The sequence below is a fragment of the Amia ocellicauda genome, chromosome 9 (assembly GCF_036373705.1).
Source record: "Amia ocellicauda isolate fAmiCal2 chromosome 9, fAmiCal2.hap1, whole genome shotgun sequence".
NCBI classification, from domain to species: domain Eukaryota; kingdom Metazoa; phylum Chordata; class Actinopteri; order Amiiformes; family Amiidae; genus Amia; species Amia ocellicauda.
In genome coordinates, this window is record NC_089858.1 from 31,169,479 (window position 1) to 31,190,259 (window position 20,781).

Sequence of the window (20,781 nt, forward strand, 5' to 3'; positions counted from 1 at the left end):
TATGAGTCAGTCAATGCTTTTAAATATCACTTAAAAATATATTTTTAAATATTTACTTTTCAAAATTATTATGATGATTAACCTCCAGCCTATATCGATCAAGTGCTGGATGTTTCCACTTGCTTCAATCTACAGCTTCTGTTTTCCATGTCACACCTGCAAAGTATTTTATTAATCTTCCCATCTTCTATATTAACTTCCTATATGCACCAATTAACTTGCGTGGAATAAAATGGGTTAAAAAATAGTCTGTATTTATCTTGTCTTTTCCATGACAGTTACTCAGAGGAAACTACTGGCTTTGAAATGTTTAAGTGTGTATTTGATTTTCTTCAAAGTGTGCCATGATTTCTACTCAGTATACTGTAATAAGCTGTAATGTGATTTAAAACTAATGCCCACTACTTCCAATAATTTCCACTGATAGCAAAGAGGAAATACATTTGTCTTGCAGTGTCTCATGCCTAATTATATTATGAGCTATGTATCCTCTGTATCCACACAGGAGTTATTCATTATAGTTAACAATGACACCCAATTCAGCACCACTAATGAATTTCTGTTAATTCCATGTACTCCATTAAATGTGCTATTTAGAATTATTCAGTTGATTATTAAGTGGTTACGCTGACAAATGTTTTCCATTCATAGCGAAAAAAAGAACAGATATAGAAAAAGATACAGATGTAGGTGTACTGAAAATGCAGTGGCATCTGAAATGCAGCAGCACCGCTTAGTGGACAAACACCAGAACTGCATTCATGTAAATGTACAGTACTGTGCAAAAGTTTTAGGCAGGTGTGAAAAAATGCTGTAAAGTAAGAATGCTTTCAAAAATAGACATGTTAATTGATTATATTTATCAATGAACTAAATGCAAAGTGAGTGAACAGAAGAAAAATCTACATCAAATCAATATTTGGTGTGAACACCCTTTTCCTTCAAAACAGCATCAATTCTTCTAGGTACACTTGCACACAGTTTTTGAAGGAACTCGGCAGGTAGGTTGACCCAAACATCTTGGAGAACTAACCACAGTTCTTCTGTGGATTTAGGCAGCCTCAGTTGCTTCTCTCTCTTCATGTAATCCCAGACAGACTCGATGATGTTGAGATCAGGGCTCTGTGGGGGCCATACCATCACTTCCAGGACTCCTTGTTCTTCATTACGCTAAAGATAGTTCTTCATGACTGTCGCTGTATGTTTGGGGTTGTTGTCATGCTGCAGAATAAATTTGGGGCCAATCAGATGCCTCCCTGATGGTATTGCATGGTATTACTTCTCAGCATTGCGGAGACCATTCATTCTGACCAAATCCCCAACCCCAGTTGCAGAAATGCAGCCCCAAACTTGCAAGGAACCTCCACCATGCTTCACTGTTGCCTGCAGACACTCGTTCGTGTATTGCTCTCCAGCCCTTCAGCAAACAAACTGCCTTCTGCTACAGCCAAATATTTCAAATTTTGACTCATCAGTCCAGAGCACCTGCTTCCATTTTTCTGCAGCCCAGTCCCTGTCATTTCGTCCATAGTTGACCTGCTTAACCTGGTTGACACGTTGGAGGTATGGCTTTTTGTCTTCCATGAAGGCCACTTCTGACCAGACTTCTCGGGGTCAGTAGATGGGTGTTCCAGGGTCCCACTGTTTTCTGCCAATTCTGAGCTGATGGCACTGCTGGACATCTTCCGATTGTGAAGGGAAGTAAGCATGATGTATCTTTTATCTGCTGCAGTAAGTTTCCTTGGCCAACCACTGCGTCTACAGTCCTCAACGTTGCCCGTTTCTTTGTGCTTCTTCAAAAGAGCTTGGACAGCACATCTGGAAACCCCTGTCTGCCTTGAAATGTCTGCCTGGGAGAGACCTTGCTGATGCAGTATAACTACCTTGTGTCTTGTTGCTGTGCTCAGTCTTGCCATGGTGTATGACTTTTGACAGTAAACTGTCTTCAGCAGCCTCACCTTGTTAGCTGAGTTTGGCTGTTCCTCACCCAGTTTTATTCCTCCTACACAGCGGTTTCTGTTTCAGTTAATGATTGTGTTTCAACCTACATATTGAATTGATGATCATTAGCACCTGTTTGGTATAATTGTTTAATCATACACCTGACTACATGCCTACAAAATCCCTGACTTTGTGCAAGTGTACCTAGAATAATTGATGCTGTTTTGAAGGCAAAGGGTGGTCACACCAAATATGGATTTGTTCTTGTGTGCCATCACATTATTGAATTGACTACCTGAAAAGTTTCAACATATCCTCATCTTTAGCCGTTCAGTAGACTTCAATAAATGACTAAAGATGATGTTAACCTTTTTCTCTGTTAGGGTTCTTTTTGTATCTGTCAAAACAGGAATCAGTCATTCTTAAGCAACTGGCTCACTGCTATGGAGGATATTCTCAAGCTTGGTTGCAATGAAAACAAGACTCCCCCGTAGCTCTCCAGGACCAGATAGGGACATCCCTGCTCTATGACTGGGGAATACAGGGAATACTGGGGTTTGGCATCAACTAACATAGAAGGGGCAATATAAATGTTGTGTGACTGTAGCTCCCTTTCAGGTAGCAGGTGTGTCAAAGACAAATTGCTGAAACATGTATTCATAATCTAGGTTATTTCTGTAGTTGTACATGTACAGCTAAAATCAACCAAGGCAGCAGACAAAGAAAACAACCACCAACCACTTCCTTTGTACTTCAGCAAGAGTTTCAACCTGCTGTTTTGGGAGTTTTCAAGATCTGACATGCTTTAAAGGAGTGCTCACCTATCCCAGAATTGGCTCCAGTTACGACGATCACCTTCCCCGAGAGGTCGCGACCCTGCAGGATCTCCAGGGCAGATGTGTTTCCATCGTACCTCTGCTTGTTGTTGGGCTTCTCCACTTCCTCCACAGTGAAGGCAAGTCGTGGATCAAAGTACGTGGTTCGCTTGTTAATGTGACTGTCACAGAGGGAGAGACAGAGAGGGGTTTTGATGGCTCTCATCTTAAAGTTAAACATTAAATATGCATAATATTACACACTTCTCTGTTTTGTTTCCAAATTATACAAATTTGATACACTTTCAGGTTTGAGTGACTAGCATCTAATTAAATGGACATGAACTATAACTCGTTCAGACAGTTAACCCTGCTGTGGTAACATGGGGTCTCTGTGACCCCACCCCAATGGTACTGTCAATGTAACTTTTTTCATGGTACCAGAGCAGGGATAAACAACATTTGTTTTCAACAAACTGAGCAGAGTTCTGATTGGTCATCTTTTTGACCATGTTATACTTAAAGCAGCATTTTTCTGAAATCAGCTGGTTTGTATTGGCTACTGCGACCCAATTTTTTGTCTCAATCAGTAGTCTCCTATAGTTGAAATTCCATCATCCTCAGCGCTGCGTTGCTTTTGAATAGACGTACATACTTTGTATATGTGTCTAAGACCCAAAAGTGTATGAGGTCATGTAATGTTGAAAAGTGTCACATGGTCGCATGCTAGTGAAGCGCAACTAAGCACATTTTATGGGTGTCTGCACCTGACATACAACATTTGTCTGTGAAAAGTGTAAACCACTCTAAATGGGTTAAACAAGGTTGAGTATTTATTTATTTATTAGCAGAAGCCCCTACCCAGGCTGACATAAAGTTACACTTTTCACAAAATGTATACATTGCAATCAGTGCAAATTAAATAGAATGTACAACTGTATACAGAATATTTAAATCGTACTTAAAATCAAGTACAAGAAAAGTGCACTAATTATATAATTACTTTATGCAGTTGGGTCAGAGCAAAAGCAGTTACAGTAAGACAAACAAATTAGAAATTGCATTAAAGTGCCATATTGTAGAAGGTGATAAGGAACATATACGGTAGTCCTGACCTCAGTGGATAGGTTATTCCACCACTTAGGCCACGAGATGGAAGAAGGGGAGTGAAGAGGGGGTGAGGAAGACCAGATTGGTCTGAAAGGGGTGTAAGAAGAGATGAGAGACTGAAGATAGCTGGCCACAGTCTCATGAAGACGACAGTAGACAAGACACAGTCTGGACAAATCAGGGCGGAGAGAACACCAGGTGAGCAGCAGTTTTGGATGAGCTTGACTGGACAGGATGGCAGACACAGGGAAGTCAGTAAGGAAGGAGTTGCAGTAGTCTAAGTGAGAAAGTACCAAGGACTGGACGAGGAGCTGTGTGGAGTAGTTTTTTGCATATGTTGCTCAAGAGAAGTGGTGGGTGCTTGTTAGAGATGTGAGTAGGAGAGAGGGGTCAAGGGTGACTCCAAGTTTCTTAGCTGTAGAGGAGGTAGAGAGTATGGTAGATCCCAGAGGAAGGGAGAGGACCGAAGATCAGGAACAGGAGGAGAGAAAGAAGAGGAACTCAGAATTAGAATTATTTAGTTTGAGATAATGAGAGTGCATGCAGAAGACAGTAGAAAGACAGGTAGAGATATGAAGGAGAGAGTGATTAGAAAGGAATGTAAAGATGGGAAGAGCAGAAGGGTGACACGAAGTTCTGGAGGGAAGTGGGGTCAAAGTATTTAAGAGTTCAATTAAAAGCAGAAGATATACTCCAAAGGTACTCCAGAAGTACTCCAAGACTTAGTGCCAATACCTGTTCTGTCCCATTTTACTTTTGCTTTGATTGTATTGTCAGTGTTGTGGGACAATAAAGTAATGCATTAATAACCACTGCCTTCCTTCCTTTCAATAATCAACAATGAGGCATGGGACTGAGAGAAAAATAGAGGTCTTATTTTAAATAAAGGCTGTGAATCTTTTTCCAAAGGCAAACTCACAAAAGACAGTAAATACATATCTGTCCACCCATACCCTAATAACGTCGTATTGGTATTTCCAAGTCTTTATTAAGATTAACTAAGACAACCACATGGATTTACTTCCCTATTCCCATATTGGCCATAACTAAACCTCAGTTACCACAAATGTTGCATTACAAATGTTGTAAAGGTTTGACGGAAAAGGTTTTAAAACAATGAAATCTCTAAATGAGTGTCTTTACCAGTATCAGAAATGGGAAACAGGTGATATAAAATTTAAAAAATCAATCACATACACTCACCTAAAGGATTATTAGGAACACCATACTAATACTGTGTTTGACCCCCTTTCGCCTTCAGAACTGCCTTAATTCTACGTGGCATTGATTCAACAAGGTGCTGAAAGCATTCTTTAGAAATGTTGGCCCATATTGATAGGATAGCATCTTGCAGTTGATGGAGATTTGTGGGATGCACATCCAGAGCATGAAGCTCCCGTTCCACCACATCCCAAAGATGCTCTATTGGGTTGAGATCTGGTGACTGTGGGGGCCAGTTTAGTACAGTGAACTCATTGTCATGTTCAAGAAACCAATTTGAAATGATTCGACCTTTGTGACATGGTGCATTATCCTGCTGGAAGTAGCCATCAGAGGATGGGTACATGGTGGTCATAAAGGGATGGACATGGTCAGAAACAATGCTCAGGTAGGCCGTGGCATTTAAACGATGCCCAATTGGCACTAAGGGGCCTAAAGTGTGCCAAGAAAACATCCCCCACACCATTACACCACCACCACCAGCCTGCACAGTGGTAACAAGGCATGATGGATCCATGTTCTCATTCTGTTTACACCAAATTCTGACTCTACCATCTGAATGTCTCAACAGAAATCGAGACTCATCAGACCAGGCAACATTTTTCCAGTCTTCAACTGTCCAATTTTGGTGAGCTTGTGCAAATTGTAGCCTCTTTTTCCTATTTGTAGTGGAGATGAGTGGTACCCGGTGGGCTCTTCTGCTGTTGTAGCCCATCCGCCTCAAGGTTGTACGTGTTGTGGCTTCACAAATGCTTTGCTGCATACCTCGGTTGTAACGAGTGGTTATTTCAGTCAAAGTTGCTCTTCTATCAGCTTGAATCAGTCGGCCCATTCTCCTCTGACCTCTAGCATCAACAAGGCATTTTCGCCCACAGGACTGCCGCATACTGGATGTTTTTCCCTTTTCACACCATTCTTTGTAAACCCTAGAAATGGTTGTGCGTGAAAATCGCAGTAACTGAGCAGATTGTGAAATACTCAGACCTGCCCGTCTGGCACCAACAACCATGCCACGCTCAAAATTGCTTAAATCACCTTTCTTTCCCATTCAGACATTCAGTTTGGAGTTCAGGAGATTGTCTTGACCAGGACCACACACCTAAATGCATTGAAGCAACTGCCATGTGATTGGTTGGTTAGATAATTGCATTAATGAGAAATTGAACAGGTGTTCCTAATAATCCTTTAGGTGAGTGTATGTCCATGAAGTACTTCTGTGCCCAAGTGACTCCATTAAAGTGCAAGTAGGTACGCCTTGGAGAGATTTTGGCAGGACGGCCACTCCTGGGAAGATTAATTTCTGTCCCAAACTTTCTCCATTTGGACAATATAAATCTGACTGTGGTTCAGTGGAGCACCAGAGCCTTAGACATGGCTTTTTAACCCTTTCCAGACTGATAGGCATTAACAGTTTTTTCAGAGGTCTTCAGGAATTTCTTTTGATCATGGCTGACAACTTCACTCTGATGGTAACAGACAAAGTTAGTACTCAAACAGCTGACCCTTATAATCCCTTTAATCCGGTTGTATCAGTATTTTTTTTCTCCCAGACTCCCATAATTCTAATAACCCACAAAGTTTTGTGATATGATGGAATTAAATTGAACTTTTTGGCCTAAATGCAAAGTGTAATGTTTGCCAACCACCCTAATACAGTGAATAACCCATAGAACACCATCTCTACTGTGAAGCATGGTAATGGCAGCATCATAACATGGGGATGTTTCTCATCAGCAGGGGCTAAGGCACTTGTCAGGCAGAAGGGAAAATGAATGGAGCAAAGTATAGAAAAGCCCTTGAGGAAAACGTGCTGCCTCTGCATGAAAGCTGAAACTGGGACAGAAGTTCACCGTAGCACACAGCCAAAGCTACACTTGACTGCTTAAGGAACAAAAAGGTTAATGTCCTTGAGTGGCCCAGTGAGAGTCCCGACCTAAATCCAATACAAACTCTGTGACATGACTTGAAGACTGCTGTCCATCAATACCAAAGGAACATGAGAGAGCTTGAGCAGTATTGTAAAGAAGAATTGTCAAAAATGGCTAAATCTGCGTGTGCAAAGTTGGTACAGACCTATCCCAACAGACTCACAGCTGTAATTTCTGCCAAATGTGCTTCTACCAAGTATTAACTCATCCCATTCAATTTTGAATTTTTAATATATAACTTTCTTCCCCTTAACAATGTGGTGATAAGTGGAAAAAAATCTTGATTTAAATGCATGAAACTGAGGCACTGACAAAGCAAAATGTGAAAAAACGTTCAAGGTGGTGTAGACTTTCTATAGGCACTGTATATGTAATATATATATATATCTTTATGGTGACAAAGAGTTGCTGACCTTGCCTTACGTTATAAATACTGCAATTGCTTTCAGACTTTCTGGAATACAGAGAAGACATTGTATAGCTTCATACTACATTACACAACTCAGCTCATGTGAAGCAATTACAGCCTGCTAAAACAAATTTGAACTGACCTTGGAAAACAAGACAATATAATATCAAGCACAGTCCGTCACAGTGTAATTAAAAATAATTATTTTTTTAAATGTATAATATACAACTATTAACTTATATTTTCCTATTTTATTGAGCATGGTCATCTATGCTCTCATGGCTCTAAGCTTACTATTTTCCATTTTTCAATTTAGGGGCACAGTCCAAAATGTAGGGGCTCACTAAAAAAAAAAAAAAAAAATCAGTGGTACATCATAAATAGTTAATATTTAATGGTCAAATGAAAAGCAAATGCAACAATGTACAAGACATGTAAATATATGCACACAAAGCAGCACCACTGCAAACTCAAAACTAAACTCAAACGTTTTCCATTTGTTTTTTCATTTATAATATATAATTATATTTTGAATTCAATATTTATGGCACTAATTTGATCATATAGTGCCAGCCTTCTGCAGCACTGCACCACGGCTGTGCAACGCACTTCCAGAGGTTCTGAGAATAGCCTCTACACGTGATAGTTTAAAGAAATGTCTTTAAAATCACCTTTTTGAAAAAGGTTTTTAAGGATCTGGTAGTTTTAATTTTTTAAATCCTCCTAACCCTTTTACTGCTTGCTCCTGTTTATTGGTTAACCTACCCTGCTAATACACAATGTAGCGGTTTGTTTTCTTGCTTGCTTTGTTGCCTCTGTCTGTACTGTACTGCTGTATCACCTGTCTTTACTGTGTCTGTCTTCAATGTCAATTCAATGTTAAGTGCTCCTATACTTTAGAAGACTTGCATGACTTTCCACAGATGTACTTGCAAATGTGAGTAAAATGTTTGCACTGTAGAGCCCTGGCTCTATGCATCAATGCCACTAAATGAATAAACAGAAAACAGCAGGTTATTACTACAGTATTTTCAATGAGAAGAAGCCTACATTAACTACTTTTAAATACATTTACATAGCACAGTAGAGTTGAGAGTACAGACATAATACAAAACATGGTTTCCCAATCAAGATCCTGACCCCCCCCCTGGGTAACTGGGTTTTCATTTAAGTTAAGTCACAATTACTTAAGCATATTGAATCCTTAATTCAACTATTTTCTTAATTGGTGCTTTTAAACTTATTTTTCTGAGTTCAGCCTTTGGCTTCTGAAATAGCACTGCTTTAGGTGTTATTTGGCAGGAAAACACCCAAACAGAGCTTAGTACAGCCCATTCCCAACTTTAATAAATTGCGGCTGTCTAAGTAACTCTTAAAAGGCTACAAATTAAATATGCAAAGACACAGGAGGAAATCATATTATTATATCCAACACTCAGGGGCAGATTTAGCCTTATTGACCAGTTCACTGAAATCTTAAAGCTGTGTGATCATCATTCACGACATGAAAATCAAAGCACCAACAAAATGTTTCTGTAGGCACACATTGCATTCAAATACGTACTTAATTAAAAATAAATGAATAAACATTCTGACTCATTGGACCAGATACCTAGTCATCAGAGTCAGCAGAGGTGCCCATATCCCAACACTGTCCAACATTAACCCCAGAAAATGTTCACCTTTTTGCTTTAAGTAGTAAGACAACAGTTACTTACTCTACATAGAAAATCTGGCCTTTGTCATCAGTTTCTTGTTCCCATCCATATGGTAGATCTACAGAAAATAAGGACAGATTCATAGCAAAAATTAATAAATATACCCTCTTGAGCAACATTTTTACCTTACAGTAAGAGGAATGGAGTGGGCAAGCATGGTGAAAAGAGCAGAGGGGAAGGACAAGGCTCATGAATTTAATACGGGCAGTAATAAGAAGCCAATAAGAAAAATCTCTCTTGTCCCTAGATTATGGCGAAAAACTAACTCCAGTCATAAATTGCATGTATGGAACAGAGGCTTGCCAGTGTCTTACAGATCACAAAATACAGAGCACTATCATAATGAAACCTCATCAATTGTTGTTTAACCTTAAGTGGTTTCATTCAAACCAAGTCCTCAAATATTCATATATCAAGACATTAAATATAATGATCTCAAATGTACACAACAATTATCATTATAGCTTGTCATTTTGCAAGGAGAGCAGTGATGTGGCATAAAGTGCTGAGACATAATACTTTAAGTAAATCGATATTGGTTACTCATCATGCTTTTCTCATTCTTTGCACTTGTTAGGAATGGTTGGCAATACACAAACCTCCAGCCACACGCCTCCTCTTTCCAGTCTTTGGATGCTCCCATTGGGTCTTCATCTCTTCATGGCTGAGTAAACATGTCAGAAGTTGCATATATGTACATTTTCATCTATTAATTGTTGAAAATACACTACTGTACACGTTTTTGGGTAGCACGATGTAGGAAACATTAGGGGTGATAGATATATCCCACTGAAAAATAAGACACTTTTAGCTACATTATATCTATGTATTAATACATAAGTAACGTATGTATTGAAAACTCCACATGCAAGAGCGAATCATAATATTGGAGATACTCTGCAACCTAAAAACATTTGTGATGCATTTACATTTTTAAGTATGCTACAAAGTACAGAACACATTTTACGATATTTAGCACGCCCACAATGCAATGCAAACCTTTAAGTCGCGTATAATCGTTTTAAAAGCAACATTAAAGGGAAATGTGGCAAAAACGTTTGCAAACGAGTATTATATGTATGTGTTTGTAGAAGGAGGCTCTTAAAATGTGTGATATAGATAGAATTTCTGAAAACAAGACATTTCATTTCAAGTGTATTATTAAATAAGCTCTATAAAATGGTAAGTGTGCCATGGATATATACACAGTTCTACGCTATGTGGGAACACTGCTTCTGGACACCTGCTTTGCATTATACTAGTTGGCAGTCAATCTTCGTAAAGTAGTTTTTGCGTGTTTGCATATCCCCTCAAAAACAACAACAGTATTCTCACAACTAACATGGCGAGATTGCATGGTCTTTTCTGCACTGAGTATCACTATTATTCAGTTTGACAACCAGTATTAACTTCAAAAAATCACTTTTTATTCCTCCCTTACTTTGCATAGTAAACCCATCCATCCTTTGTAGATCTCTCTTCCCAGCCTGGTGGTAACTCGTCCTCACTGTCAGTATCATCCAAACCTGCGTATTTTAAAGCTGCCATAGTGCCTTATTGTGGGGTTTTCTGCAACCTTGCGTAAATTTTGAGATGTGCAAGCAGTTTAATGAGCGCTAATGTTTATGTGGCGTGTTCGGGACTGTCACAATGCAAAACTCACTCTGCACTGATATGTTGTGTGCACTGTTTTAGCGACACTTCCGGGATTAAAACCTGACGTCAGAAAGATTAGCGAAGGGTAAACTGGGAAATGAAGTTCTATTTTAATGTTGCATTGCGTGTTCTATACCGACGTGTAGTCTTTCCCTCGGTTGTGCGTTGAAACCATACAGAGACGTATGTTGCTTGCATGGTAGTTAAGGGCTTTGGAGATGTGATATTATAATATTATATTGCTTTTGTTGTTAATTGGAATTCTTACTAATTAATCTGGAAATAGATTCCATTGGCTTTTTTACTCTTTCTTATATTGACACCCCAACCCCCCAAAGATAACAATTAATTCTTCATTATTATTATTATAATTATTATTTTATTTCTTGTGAATGTTATAAGTACAAATGTACTTTAAAGTAATTTTAATGATTAACATAAGCCTACACAATACATACACAACACTATAGCAACAAGCCTAGTCCACATTATACTTTAGTCATCTGCAGTGAGAAGAAAAAAACGAATTGATATTTAATATATGTCAATTTAGTTTTCCAGATTGACATGCTCTGTGACATTTCAAAGGCAATTAGTAGGGATTATTTACTCGTAGATTCCCTTAATCAGTATTATAACAGTATTATAATTATAACAGTATTATAATAATGTGTTAGGCTTCTGTGTAATAAAAAAATGTAAATATATAATTACAATATGAGGAAAAAATACAGCTCCATTGGTTTTGTATGAAAACTGTATCAATTATTAAAATCATATTTGTTAAACAGTCATATTATTTTTAAGCCACAAAATAAGTATAGCATCCTGGGATACATTAATAAAAACATAAAATAACTCTCACCCAATGCCAGATTTAATTCAGTTCAGTTTAAAAAATGTTCAGTTGGAAAACTGAACTGATGTAAACTGATGTGGTCAATGCCTTTCATGATTTTGAAGACTTGAATTAAGTCCCCACGTAGTCTCCTCTGTTCCAGGGTGAAAAGGTTCAGTTCCTCAGTCTCTCAGTAGGACATTCCCTTCAGACCTGGAATAAGTCTGGTTGCTCTCCTCTGAACTGCCTCTAGAGCAGCGATATCTTTCTTGAAGTGTGGAGCCCAGAACTGCACACAGTATCCAGATGAGCTCTAACTAGTGCATTGTACAGTCTGAACATCACTGCCCTTGTTCTCAATTCTACACTTTTGACAATATACCCTAACATTGTTTGCCATTTTTATTGCTTCCCCACATTGTTTGGATGGAGAAAGTGAGGAGTCCACATAGACTCCTAGGTCTTTCTCATGCGTTACTTCATCTAGTTCTATTCCTCCCATAGTGTAATTATAGTGGACATTTTTGAAACCTGCATGTATTACCTTGCATTTCCACATTGAATTTCATCGGCCAATTAATATTATCTAAGTCCCTTTGATTAGCCTGTGCTGCCGAGGTTGTATCTGCTGAGCCACCTATTTTAGTATCATCTGCACATTTGACAAGTTTGCTAACTATCCCAGAGTCCAGATCATTAATATAGATTAAAAAAAGCAAAGGCCCTAGTACTGATCCCTGTGGAACTCCACTAACAGCCTCACTCCAGTTAGAAGCAACTCCTCTAATTGACACCCTCTGTTTCCTATACATCAACCAGTTCATAATCCATCTACTTACATTATTCTGAATGCCTAAAATGCCTTTGAGGATCAGTCTCTGGTGTGGAACATTATCAAAAGCTTTTTGAAAATCTAAGTATATCATATCATATGCTTTCACCTGATCTACAGCTGCAGTTGCATGTTAAAACAAGACATGATCTGCCTCGTCTAAACCCATGTTGACTATCTGCAAGAATATGGTTATCAGTAAGATGCTCCTTTATTTTCTGTCTAATCATTTTTTCCAACATTTTACAAGTAATGCAGGTGAGACTGATTGGTCTGTATGTTGTCTACAATAAGCAGTTAAGTATTTACGTTTTTTGTAGCCTATTTAATAAGTTGGCAAATAAACTGTAACTGTTAAAAAAATAGTTTATGAACTTTTAAAACAATAAAATGTTAATTGGAAAAAAATCATAATAGTAAGTGGACAGAGGTTAACTTAGATGTTCCAGATGTTTGACTTAACATCTTGTCTGCACTTATGAGCGTTTACAATCTAGGATGTAAGACCTTATGTATTGCTTACTGTATCTCGTATACACTTGTGTAAATGGTAAATTTGTAAAATGTATTATACCTGAACTGCACTGCATTATTGGAAAGCTCGTCCCGCCCCATTGCGGGGCTGCAGCCAATCAGAGACTCTCACTGGAGCGAGGGTTTCCGTTTCCTCTTAGCAACACGAACACCGAGGACAGAGCGCTGGCTTTGACGGTTGCTAAACAATTGTTAGCATTTGTACAAGAGCGGATAAATATGGTAATTATGGCGATTGTTTTTCATTTAATTTACAAGTCATTATCTTAAAATGTTATTTTATCAACCAGACGTTGTGATGTATTTCTTATAATACATAATCTAATAATCTTCTGTACTTGACATTTCGACTGGTAGCTAAACAATGTTTCTTAAGCACACCGTAATACATACATAGTGGTACGCCGAGATACAACGTTTTTCTTTTGTTTTGTGTTTCAATTCTGACGTTTCTGACATCAACGTTTGATTGTGTATCTTTTGTAACACGACGTAAATAAACAGACAAAACATGTAGCAGGTCATTAGGCCGACAATACATGGGCCGGATAATTGTAGTAATTGTATTAAGCTGTAGGCCACTGTTCCGCAATGTATGTTTTCCACGGGCACGAAAACCCACAAGTCCAATTCCTCAAGATATTGCATGGTATTGAAGAATGGAGATTTTTTTTAATTTTTAATCTATTTACATGCTTGTACTATTTTTGCTGTCTTTGCTATTAACCAGGCAAACAAGCTCAGGTTACTGCATTTTTATTTCTGCAGACACTACACAATATCTCTCTCCATGTTACTGTTTCTTCAGACATTTATTTTGGGTGTCAACAACATTAATTTAAATTGCTGTGTTGACCAATAAGTATAGTTTTCCTTAATTAATAGGGGTTCAGTATGATTTTCAGGAGAGACCAGTGTCTATTCATATGTATATATGTACATGTAGGTGTAATGTGTAAGTGATCCACAATGCTTTAGTTACAGAAATGTTTAATATGCATCCATCCAACTGACATTTATGACTTTATGACTTAATGACAGCTTTTGTGAAAATATCAGGTTGTTTGTATGTCTGATTTATTTATTTTTCATTCATGAATTACATGACTATATCCACTACTACTACTACTTTTACTATGACCTCTACTACTACTATTAATAATAATAATGTGATCAAACAGATTCATGAAAGACAACAGATTTAAATTAAGGACTTTAACCCTATGCCAAACCCTAACCAAATTATCAAATCAGACACAAAAAAATGTGTATCACTATATCACTAGGTGACACGAGGTACCTGCATAACTTTGTCGCCGTAAGCAAAATCTATTTAAGGTAAAAGGCTTGTTCTTTACAGCCCCTAGATGATGCAGTACTCTTAGTTTCTATTTTTATGTTTTGTTTGGAAGTTGTGGGGGAGCTCTCATGCTGACTTGGTATTATTTAAGTATATTTTCTGTGTTTTGGGGTTGTTGTCGATTAGTTTACTATTTTTTATAATACACCAGTTTAGGGATACTTGTCTTGTTGCACTGCAGAAAGATATACACATGACACATGACAAACAGCATCTTGTAGTGTGTGTATGTGTGTGTATATATATATATACACAGCTCTGGAAAAAATTATGAGACCGCTGCAAAGTGATCAGTTTCTCTGGTTTTACTATTTATAGGTATTTGTTTGGGTAAACTATAAACTACTGACAACATTTCTCCCAAATTCCAACTAAAAATATGTATGGAATGGAATGGCTGCCATACATGTAGAGATGCTGATTTAAGAAAAAATTGCAGTGGTCTTTTAATTTTTTCCAGAGCTGTGTGTGTGTGTATATATATATATATATATATATATTCAGCAGCAGCTGTTTTTGTCAATCCACTGCTGTATGAAGGCCTCCCCAAGATGTAAGTCTGTGTGTATAATATGAACTATTTCACCAGTGTCCAGTGCCATGTATTATCAGATATGATTCATTTCTTACTATGTGATGGGTTTTAAAAGGAGATTAATTCGTTTTATACTTTGTGTGTGCATACACAATTAATCAAATGTCAATCTGACAGAAATATGTGGGTGTTTGTGGTTACTCTATTCTTCAGTGTATCTATTTTTTTTTTTTTTTACCAAATCTCTTTGCAGGCAGAAGTAGAGGAAACACTAAAAAGAATCCAGTCACACAAAGGAGTAATTGGAACAATAGTAGTAAATGCTGAAGGTAAACCGTTGACTTTTAATTCCATGCTTTGACATTATGAACAGGTAGCATAATCTGGACAAATAATATAGCCTAATTAGCATATGTACTTGTTCATACTTAATGTTTATTAGTTTTTGTTCCATTTAAAATTACATAAAAGAATAAAACTTCATGAGTCAAAAATGTCCGATGTACTTGTCTATGCCACATTATTAGTTTTTCCTCTGATGTTGTTTTGATCTTTTAAAGACTGATAAAACAACGTAACACTGACTTTATATTGTGTCCCAGGAATCCCCATCAGAACAACTTTAGATAATTCCACCACTGTGCAGTACGCCGGACTGTTACATCAACTCGCAATGAAAGCCAGAAGCACAGTGAGAGACATGGATCCTCAGAATGATCTGACCTTTCTCCGGATCAGATCAAAGAAACATGAGATTATGGTTGCGCCAGGTAGGATCCATGCTATGCTTTCATGTTCTGTTCTGTGTTCTTTATGTCATCTATAACAATTGTACAGTATTGATGTGTTGTATTTATCTACAATTAAATTTAGGAACAGATTTTTATTAAAAAAGAACTTTGAGTCAACAAGGAATGGGACAATTCAAATTGAAACCCATTCCTGTACTTTCCGGTGGCATTTAATTAGATAAATGCAAGAATCATCTTACGAATAAAAATCTATCATCAAATGACACATTTGGAATTCGACATGTAATTTGAATTAATCTAGTCTTCAATGGTTCTGTGATTTTATTTTCAATTTGGTCTGAGTATTAGTCCAATATAGCTAAATTATCCAAATGCTGCTGCTAATAAGCTTGGTACAGTTTACTAACTAATGCACAAAAACCTGAAAATGTACCTTTTTAATACCAAATTTGTACTGAAGATAATAAGGCGTGCCTCTCTTTATTTCCCATTTCAGACAAAGAATACCTGTTGATTGTGGTCCAGAACCCCAGTGAATAGCTCTCTCATTGAGCAGACTTTCTCAAGGGACCAACGCTTTAGCAGATATTTGCAGCGCTCTTGGTACAGCACCCATGGGAGAGTTCAGTGTTACATTTTCGAAGTCACTACATTTGGCACCGCTGCAATTATTTCAACGAATTGATCTTGATGCATTCAGTATTACAATCTGCCACAAGTATACCTGTTACCTGTTTGTTCTGTTTTTTTTTTTTTTAATAAAAATGGATATGTGATGAATTATTCAACAGAGATTGATTTGTTTTAATGCTCTCTCATAGGTGACTAAGTATATCTTAAATTAATCTTTATGCATGAAAATCAGCGAATCTGCATGAATCTGCTAAAAAAGGCTCCACAAAACAAAATGCTAAAATTTACCAATCCGGTATGTACCAATGCTGTGTCTCCTTTGCAGACTTCTGATTAAAGAGATGCATAACCTAGCCATATGATATCTCTGTCCACAATCAAACATAGTACATTTGACAGATCATAGCTGCCATTTCCAAACTACAAACCTGTACATCATAGCGGTTACATTTATGATTAGAAGAAAGTGTCATCTTACTAAAAATGAGTACAGTTCTGTAGTTTTCTATTAGCAGGTGGGTCAAAGTTTTGATTTAATCCAGCCCAAGATCAAATCAGCAGTTGTAATATAGCATCTTGATTTTGTTATTGATCTGTTAGGGGCTTATACTGAACAGTTGTAGCTGCAAACGTTTTGATTAAAACATATGTATCGGTCCCACAGACCGTGTGGTCAGCATCTTGTAAAGGACAGCTAAACTTGTCATGGCACTTTCTTATTGAGCGATTACACTTCCATTAATTTGGGATGTTAATTCATCTTATCTTTCTTATTCAAACCTAAATCATTTAGATGACACTCTAATATATAAAGGTCTAAATCAAAACAAAGGTGCTAAGCAATGCATTTCACTTCAGCTTTGTTCTTAATTGTTTTTCCAATGAAGCAATTTTTTAGGCATTTAGTGGCCTGTTTTGTGGCAGTTACAAGTAATCCGTAAAATAGAATGGATGAATCGATTTCCTTTTAACATTTTGCATTTCCGCTAAGCTTTTAATGCTGGATATTAAGCAATGAAGGTTTATTTTTAGTGTACATGTTGGGTGTATAGATAGATTGATTGACAGATAGATATCCACTTGTGGTTCATCTTGCTAAATACAAGTAAGGAAAAATCTGTATAAACCATTGATTCGTTGTAAAATAACCTTAAAAGAAATTGTAACGGAAGATGTTTTCCAATAATTTTGCTACCATCTGTCCTCAGAATATGTCACCATAAGCTATTGTACCTGTTATGAGCATTTTGTCACAATACTATATGTTTTGTAATGTATTAGTCAGTTCTGTTCTAATCACAGATATTGTAGTTACAGCATATATTTCCACTGGTTTAGATTTTCTTTTCTTTCCAAATGTAAGTAATTTAATGTTAATATCTGGCTGTGTGTTTAGGATCCTTACCATCTCATCTGCCTGAGGGTTTCACCTAATACTGAAGGAGAAAACAGAAGCAATTGAAAATATATAGTCATATGGTCATTATGTAATCCCCACGTGTTGCTTAGTAATTAGCCAGTAATTGTTCTCCGTATTGAAATACAGCGCTCCTGTGTAGGTGCTATACAGTTATGTAAGTGAGTTGCCATAGATTCAAGGAAAGAGATAAAATGCAATCGTTTATCCATACTTACCCTTTGCATAGAAAGCTGTTTCACATAATTGAGAACATTCTTTTTCAGTAGATGCAGAACAATGGATAGTCATGTAAATACAAAATGACTGAGGCAGAAAGAGGACATTTATTAAGGAACAACTAAAAAAAAGTCAAAGAACAATAATTTCCTAACACTTATGCAGCTTGCTGCTGATTTCCGACCTATATCAAGACTCACCATTTCAAAGGAAACATGAAAGACTTGATGAGATCAGGACATTTCCATTTGAAAGCCTTTGTGGAGAAGTAGAAAATGGACATTAATTCACTAAGAATGGTCAAAATGCATTTGGATAATAGTTTTCTGGACAGAGCTTTCTTGCCTCCGGAGCAAACTGTTTGTGAGAAGGAAAACAGGTAATAGATTGTCATAATGTATTGTGCCTACAGTGAAACAGGTATAATATGAAAGATATTTTTCTATTTTCAGGGGCAGTCTTTCTAGGAGATTGAAGCTGACATTCAATCACAATTGTGATGCACCTAGCAATCCCAAAATCCAGATTTTGGTCTCTCATTGAATAGACACAAAAATGAAGTTACCTTAGTCTGACACTTTTATATTTTGTGAATAGTAAGTCCGTTCATATTTTGATTTATTCTGAGCAATAACAAAGGCAGAAAATCAGTAGATTTATCAGCATTATTCAACTCTATCTAATCTAACTTAGATCTGAAAGAAGAAAAACAAGTAGCTCCAATCACATTGAAATTGTGTAAGGTGAACAGCATAGAAGAGATTAAATAAAAGACTGCAGCTGGTAAATAACTTTGGGGATTATTAAGACTGTTTGGACAACAGTAGATGGTGATGCCCTACTTCAACTTATTGATGTAATTCATTTATTTGGCTGATATCTTTGCCCAAAGCAACACACGTTAAATAAAATACTATACAAGCTGACATTTTATAAAAAGGTTACAGAGTGCTTTACAAAAATCCAATATAATATAATTCAATAAATGATACAGTGGAAGACAGGACAATATATAGCAACTACAATCTACTAAGCTTAAGTAGCAAGCATGTAGAGCTAAGAATGCAGCAAATTTGCATGTGATCTGATCTTTAGTGTGCTCTGTAACACTATGCTGGTGCTTATAGGTTGCTAAGCAGAGACGGGATTCAGTGTCTACAGGTGCACATTGCAAAGGTGAGCTCTGAGGTACCTTGGCTTTCCTTGGTTGTTGGTTCCACCACTGGGGGGCTAGGGAGGCCACTTGGTAATCAATTGTGAGTGCTAGCAGTGGACTGTATTATGATAAAGTAAAATAAAGTTTGCATGTAATTATGTCGCAATTTTTAAATGCTACTACCTGACAGTGGCTCCTTAAAACATCTGTTAGACCATTCTGAACTCCTCATATACCTTAACATCATATCCCCTATGGCTCTTTCTGTTCCTCTTTTGTAGGTTGATTAGTCATGCCTTCCCTTGGGTGTCTGACTGCCTGAGCTCTTCTTTCTTCTTTGCCCCAATGTGAGAGAATGAGATTCCCATAAGCATTTAGACTAGACATTGTCTTACCACCCTTCTAGGCATCTGTTTAGATTATACCTGTAGATCACTGTGACCATCTCTAATAGCTCATGTTACTCACTGTAATATGTAAATGAGTTTTTTCAATAGAGGTCTTGTTACCCATGTTATGTAGTGTCTATGTATTACATTGCATGTTAGTGTTTGTAAAACCATGTAGGTCATCTTGGATAAACGCATCGGCTTAAAAATAAGAAAAAGAGGAACTGTAAATGTTTTTAATATATCACTAATTGTGCTGTTCAAATGGAGCTAAACGATTTCCACTGCATTTATTTTGTTTAAGTTTATGTGTGGCCTTGCATTACTTTATACCTAATAACATTTATGAATACACACATTGTCAAAGGATGTAAAGGTCACTGTAGCACGTAGCACTTGCCAACGTTGCTAAATTATTTATTCATGTTGTTTATATTCTGTAGCTCTAAGATAATTTATGGGGATTTCTGCAACCATTTTGAGTAATAAGATAAGCTGTGTATGTAACACAAATTGTAATGAATATACTGCCCATAGTAATTCCTTTTAACGACTGACAAATCAGGCTTTTTGTTTTAGTGATAGCAAGGAAGTGTAAAAGTGTTGAGAGGATGCTACTAAAGGAAGTGTGCTGAAGGTGGTAATAAGATAATGATTTACTTAAGCAATGAAACAATCTGAAACACTCATATTTAAGAGACTCTACTAAAGCTCTGTCTTAAAGCAAGTATTAAAATGTATTACTGTTTTTAAAGTACAGTGAGGGAAAAAAGTATTTGATCCCCTGCTGATTTTGTACGTTTGCCAACTGGCAAAGAAATGATCAGTCTATAATTGTAATGGTAGGTGTATTTTAACAGTGAGAGACAGAATAACAAAAAAAAAATCCAGAAAAACACATTTCAAAAAAGTTATAAATTGATTTGCATGTTAATGAGGGAAAGAAGTTTTTGATCCCCTATCAATCAGCAAGATTTCTGGCTCCCAGGTGTCTTTTATACAGATAACGAGCTGAGATTAGGAGCACTCTCTTAAAGGGAGTGCTCCTAATCTCAGCTCGTTACCTGTATAAAAGACACCTGTCCACAGAAGCAATCAATCAGATTCCAAACTCTCCACCATGGCCAAGACCAAAGAGCTGTCCAAGGATGTCAGGGACAAGATTGTAGACCTACACAAGGCTGGAATGGGCTACAAGACCATCGCCAAGCAGCTTGGTGAGAAGGTGACAACAATTGGTGCGATTATTCGCAAATGGAAGAAACACAAAATAACTGTCAGTCTCCCTCGGTCTGGGGCTCCATGCAAGATCTCACCT

At 37.2% G+C, this 20,781-nt stretch overlaps 2 protein-coding genes across 2 annotated transcripts in view; one reads left to right on the forward strand and one right to left on the reverse strand.

The window, feature by feature from the left end:
• The window catches only part of wwox (WW domain containing oxidoreductase), a 409,687-nt gene extending 398,855 nt beyond the window's left edge, over positions 1–10,832 (reverse strand). The window contains exons 1-4 of the mRNA XM_066714056.1: positions 10,584–10,832; positions 9,742–9,806; positions 9,143–9,200; positions 2,763–2,938 (exon numbers count right to left, since the gene is read on the reverse strand). Coding sequence (XP_066570153.1) covers positions 2,763–2,938; positions 9,143–9,200; positions 9,742–9,806; positions 10,584–10,690 — 406 coding nt within the window. The 5' untranslated portion in view covers positions 10,691–10,832. The remainder of the gene's footprint in view (positions 1–2,762; positions 2,939–9,142; positions 9,201–9,741; positions 9,807–10,583) is intronic.
• Positions 10,833–13,082: 2,250 nt separating this feature from the next.
• LOC136759177 (dynein light chain roadblock-type 2) lies at positions 13,083–16,437 on the forward strand. The gene is made up of 4 exons (XM_066714058.1): positions 13,083–13,224; positions 15,151–15,226; positions 15,500–15,667; positions 16,146–16,437. Exons 1-4 carry the CDS (start codon positions 13,222–13,224, stop codon positions 16,187–16,189), a joined length of 291 nt encoding a protein of 96 aa, XP_066570155.1. The 5' UTR covers positions 13,083–13,221; the 3' UTR covers positions 16,190–16,437.
• The last annotated feature ends 4,344 nt before the right edge of the window (positions 16,438–20,781 follow it).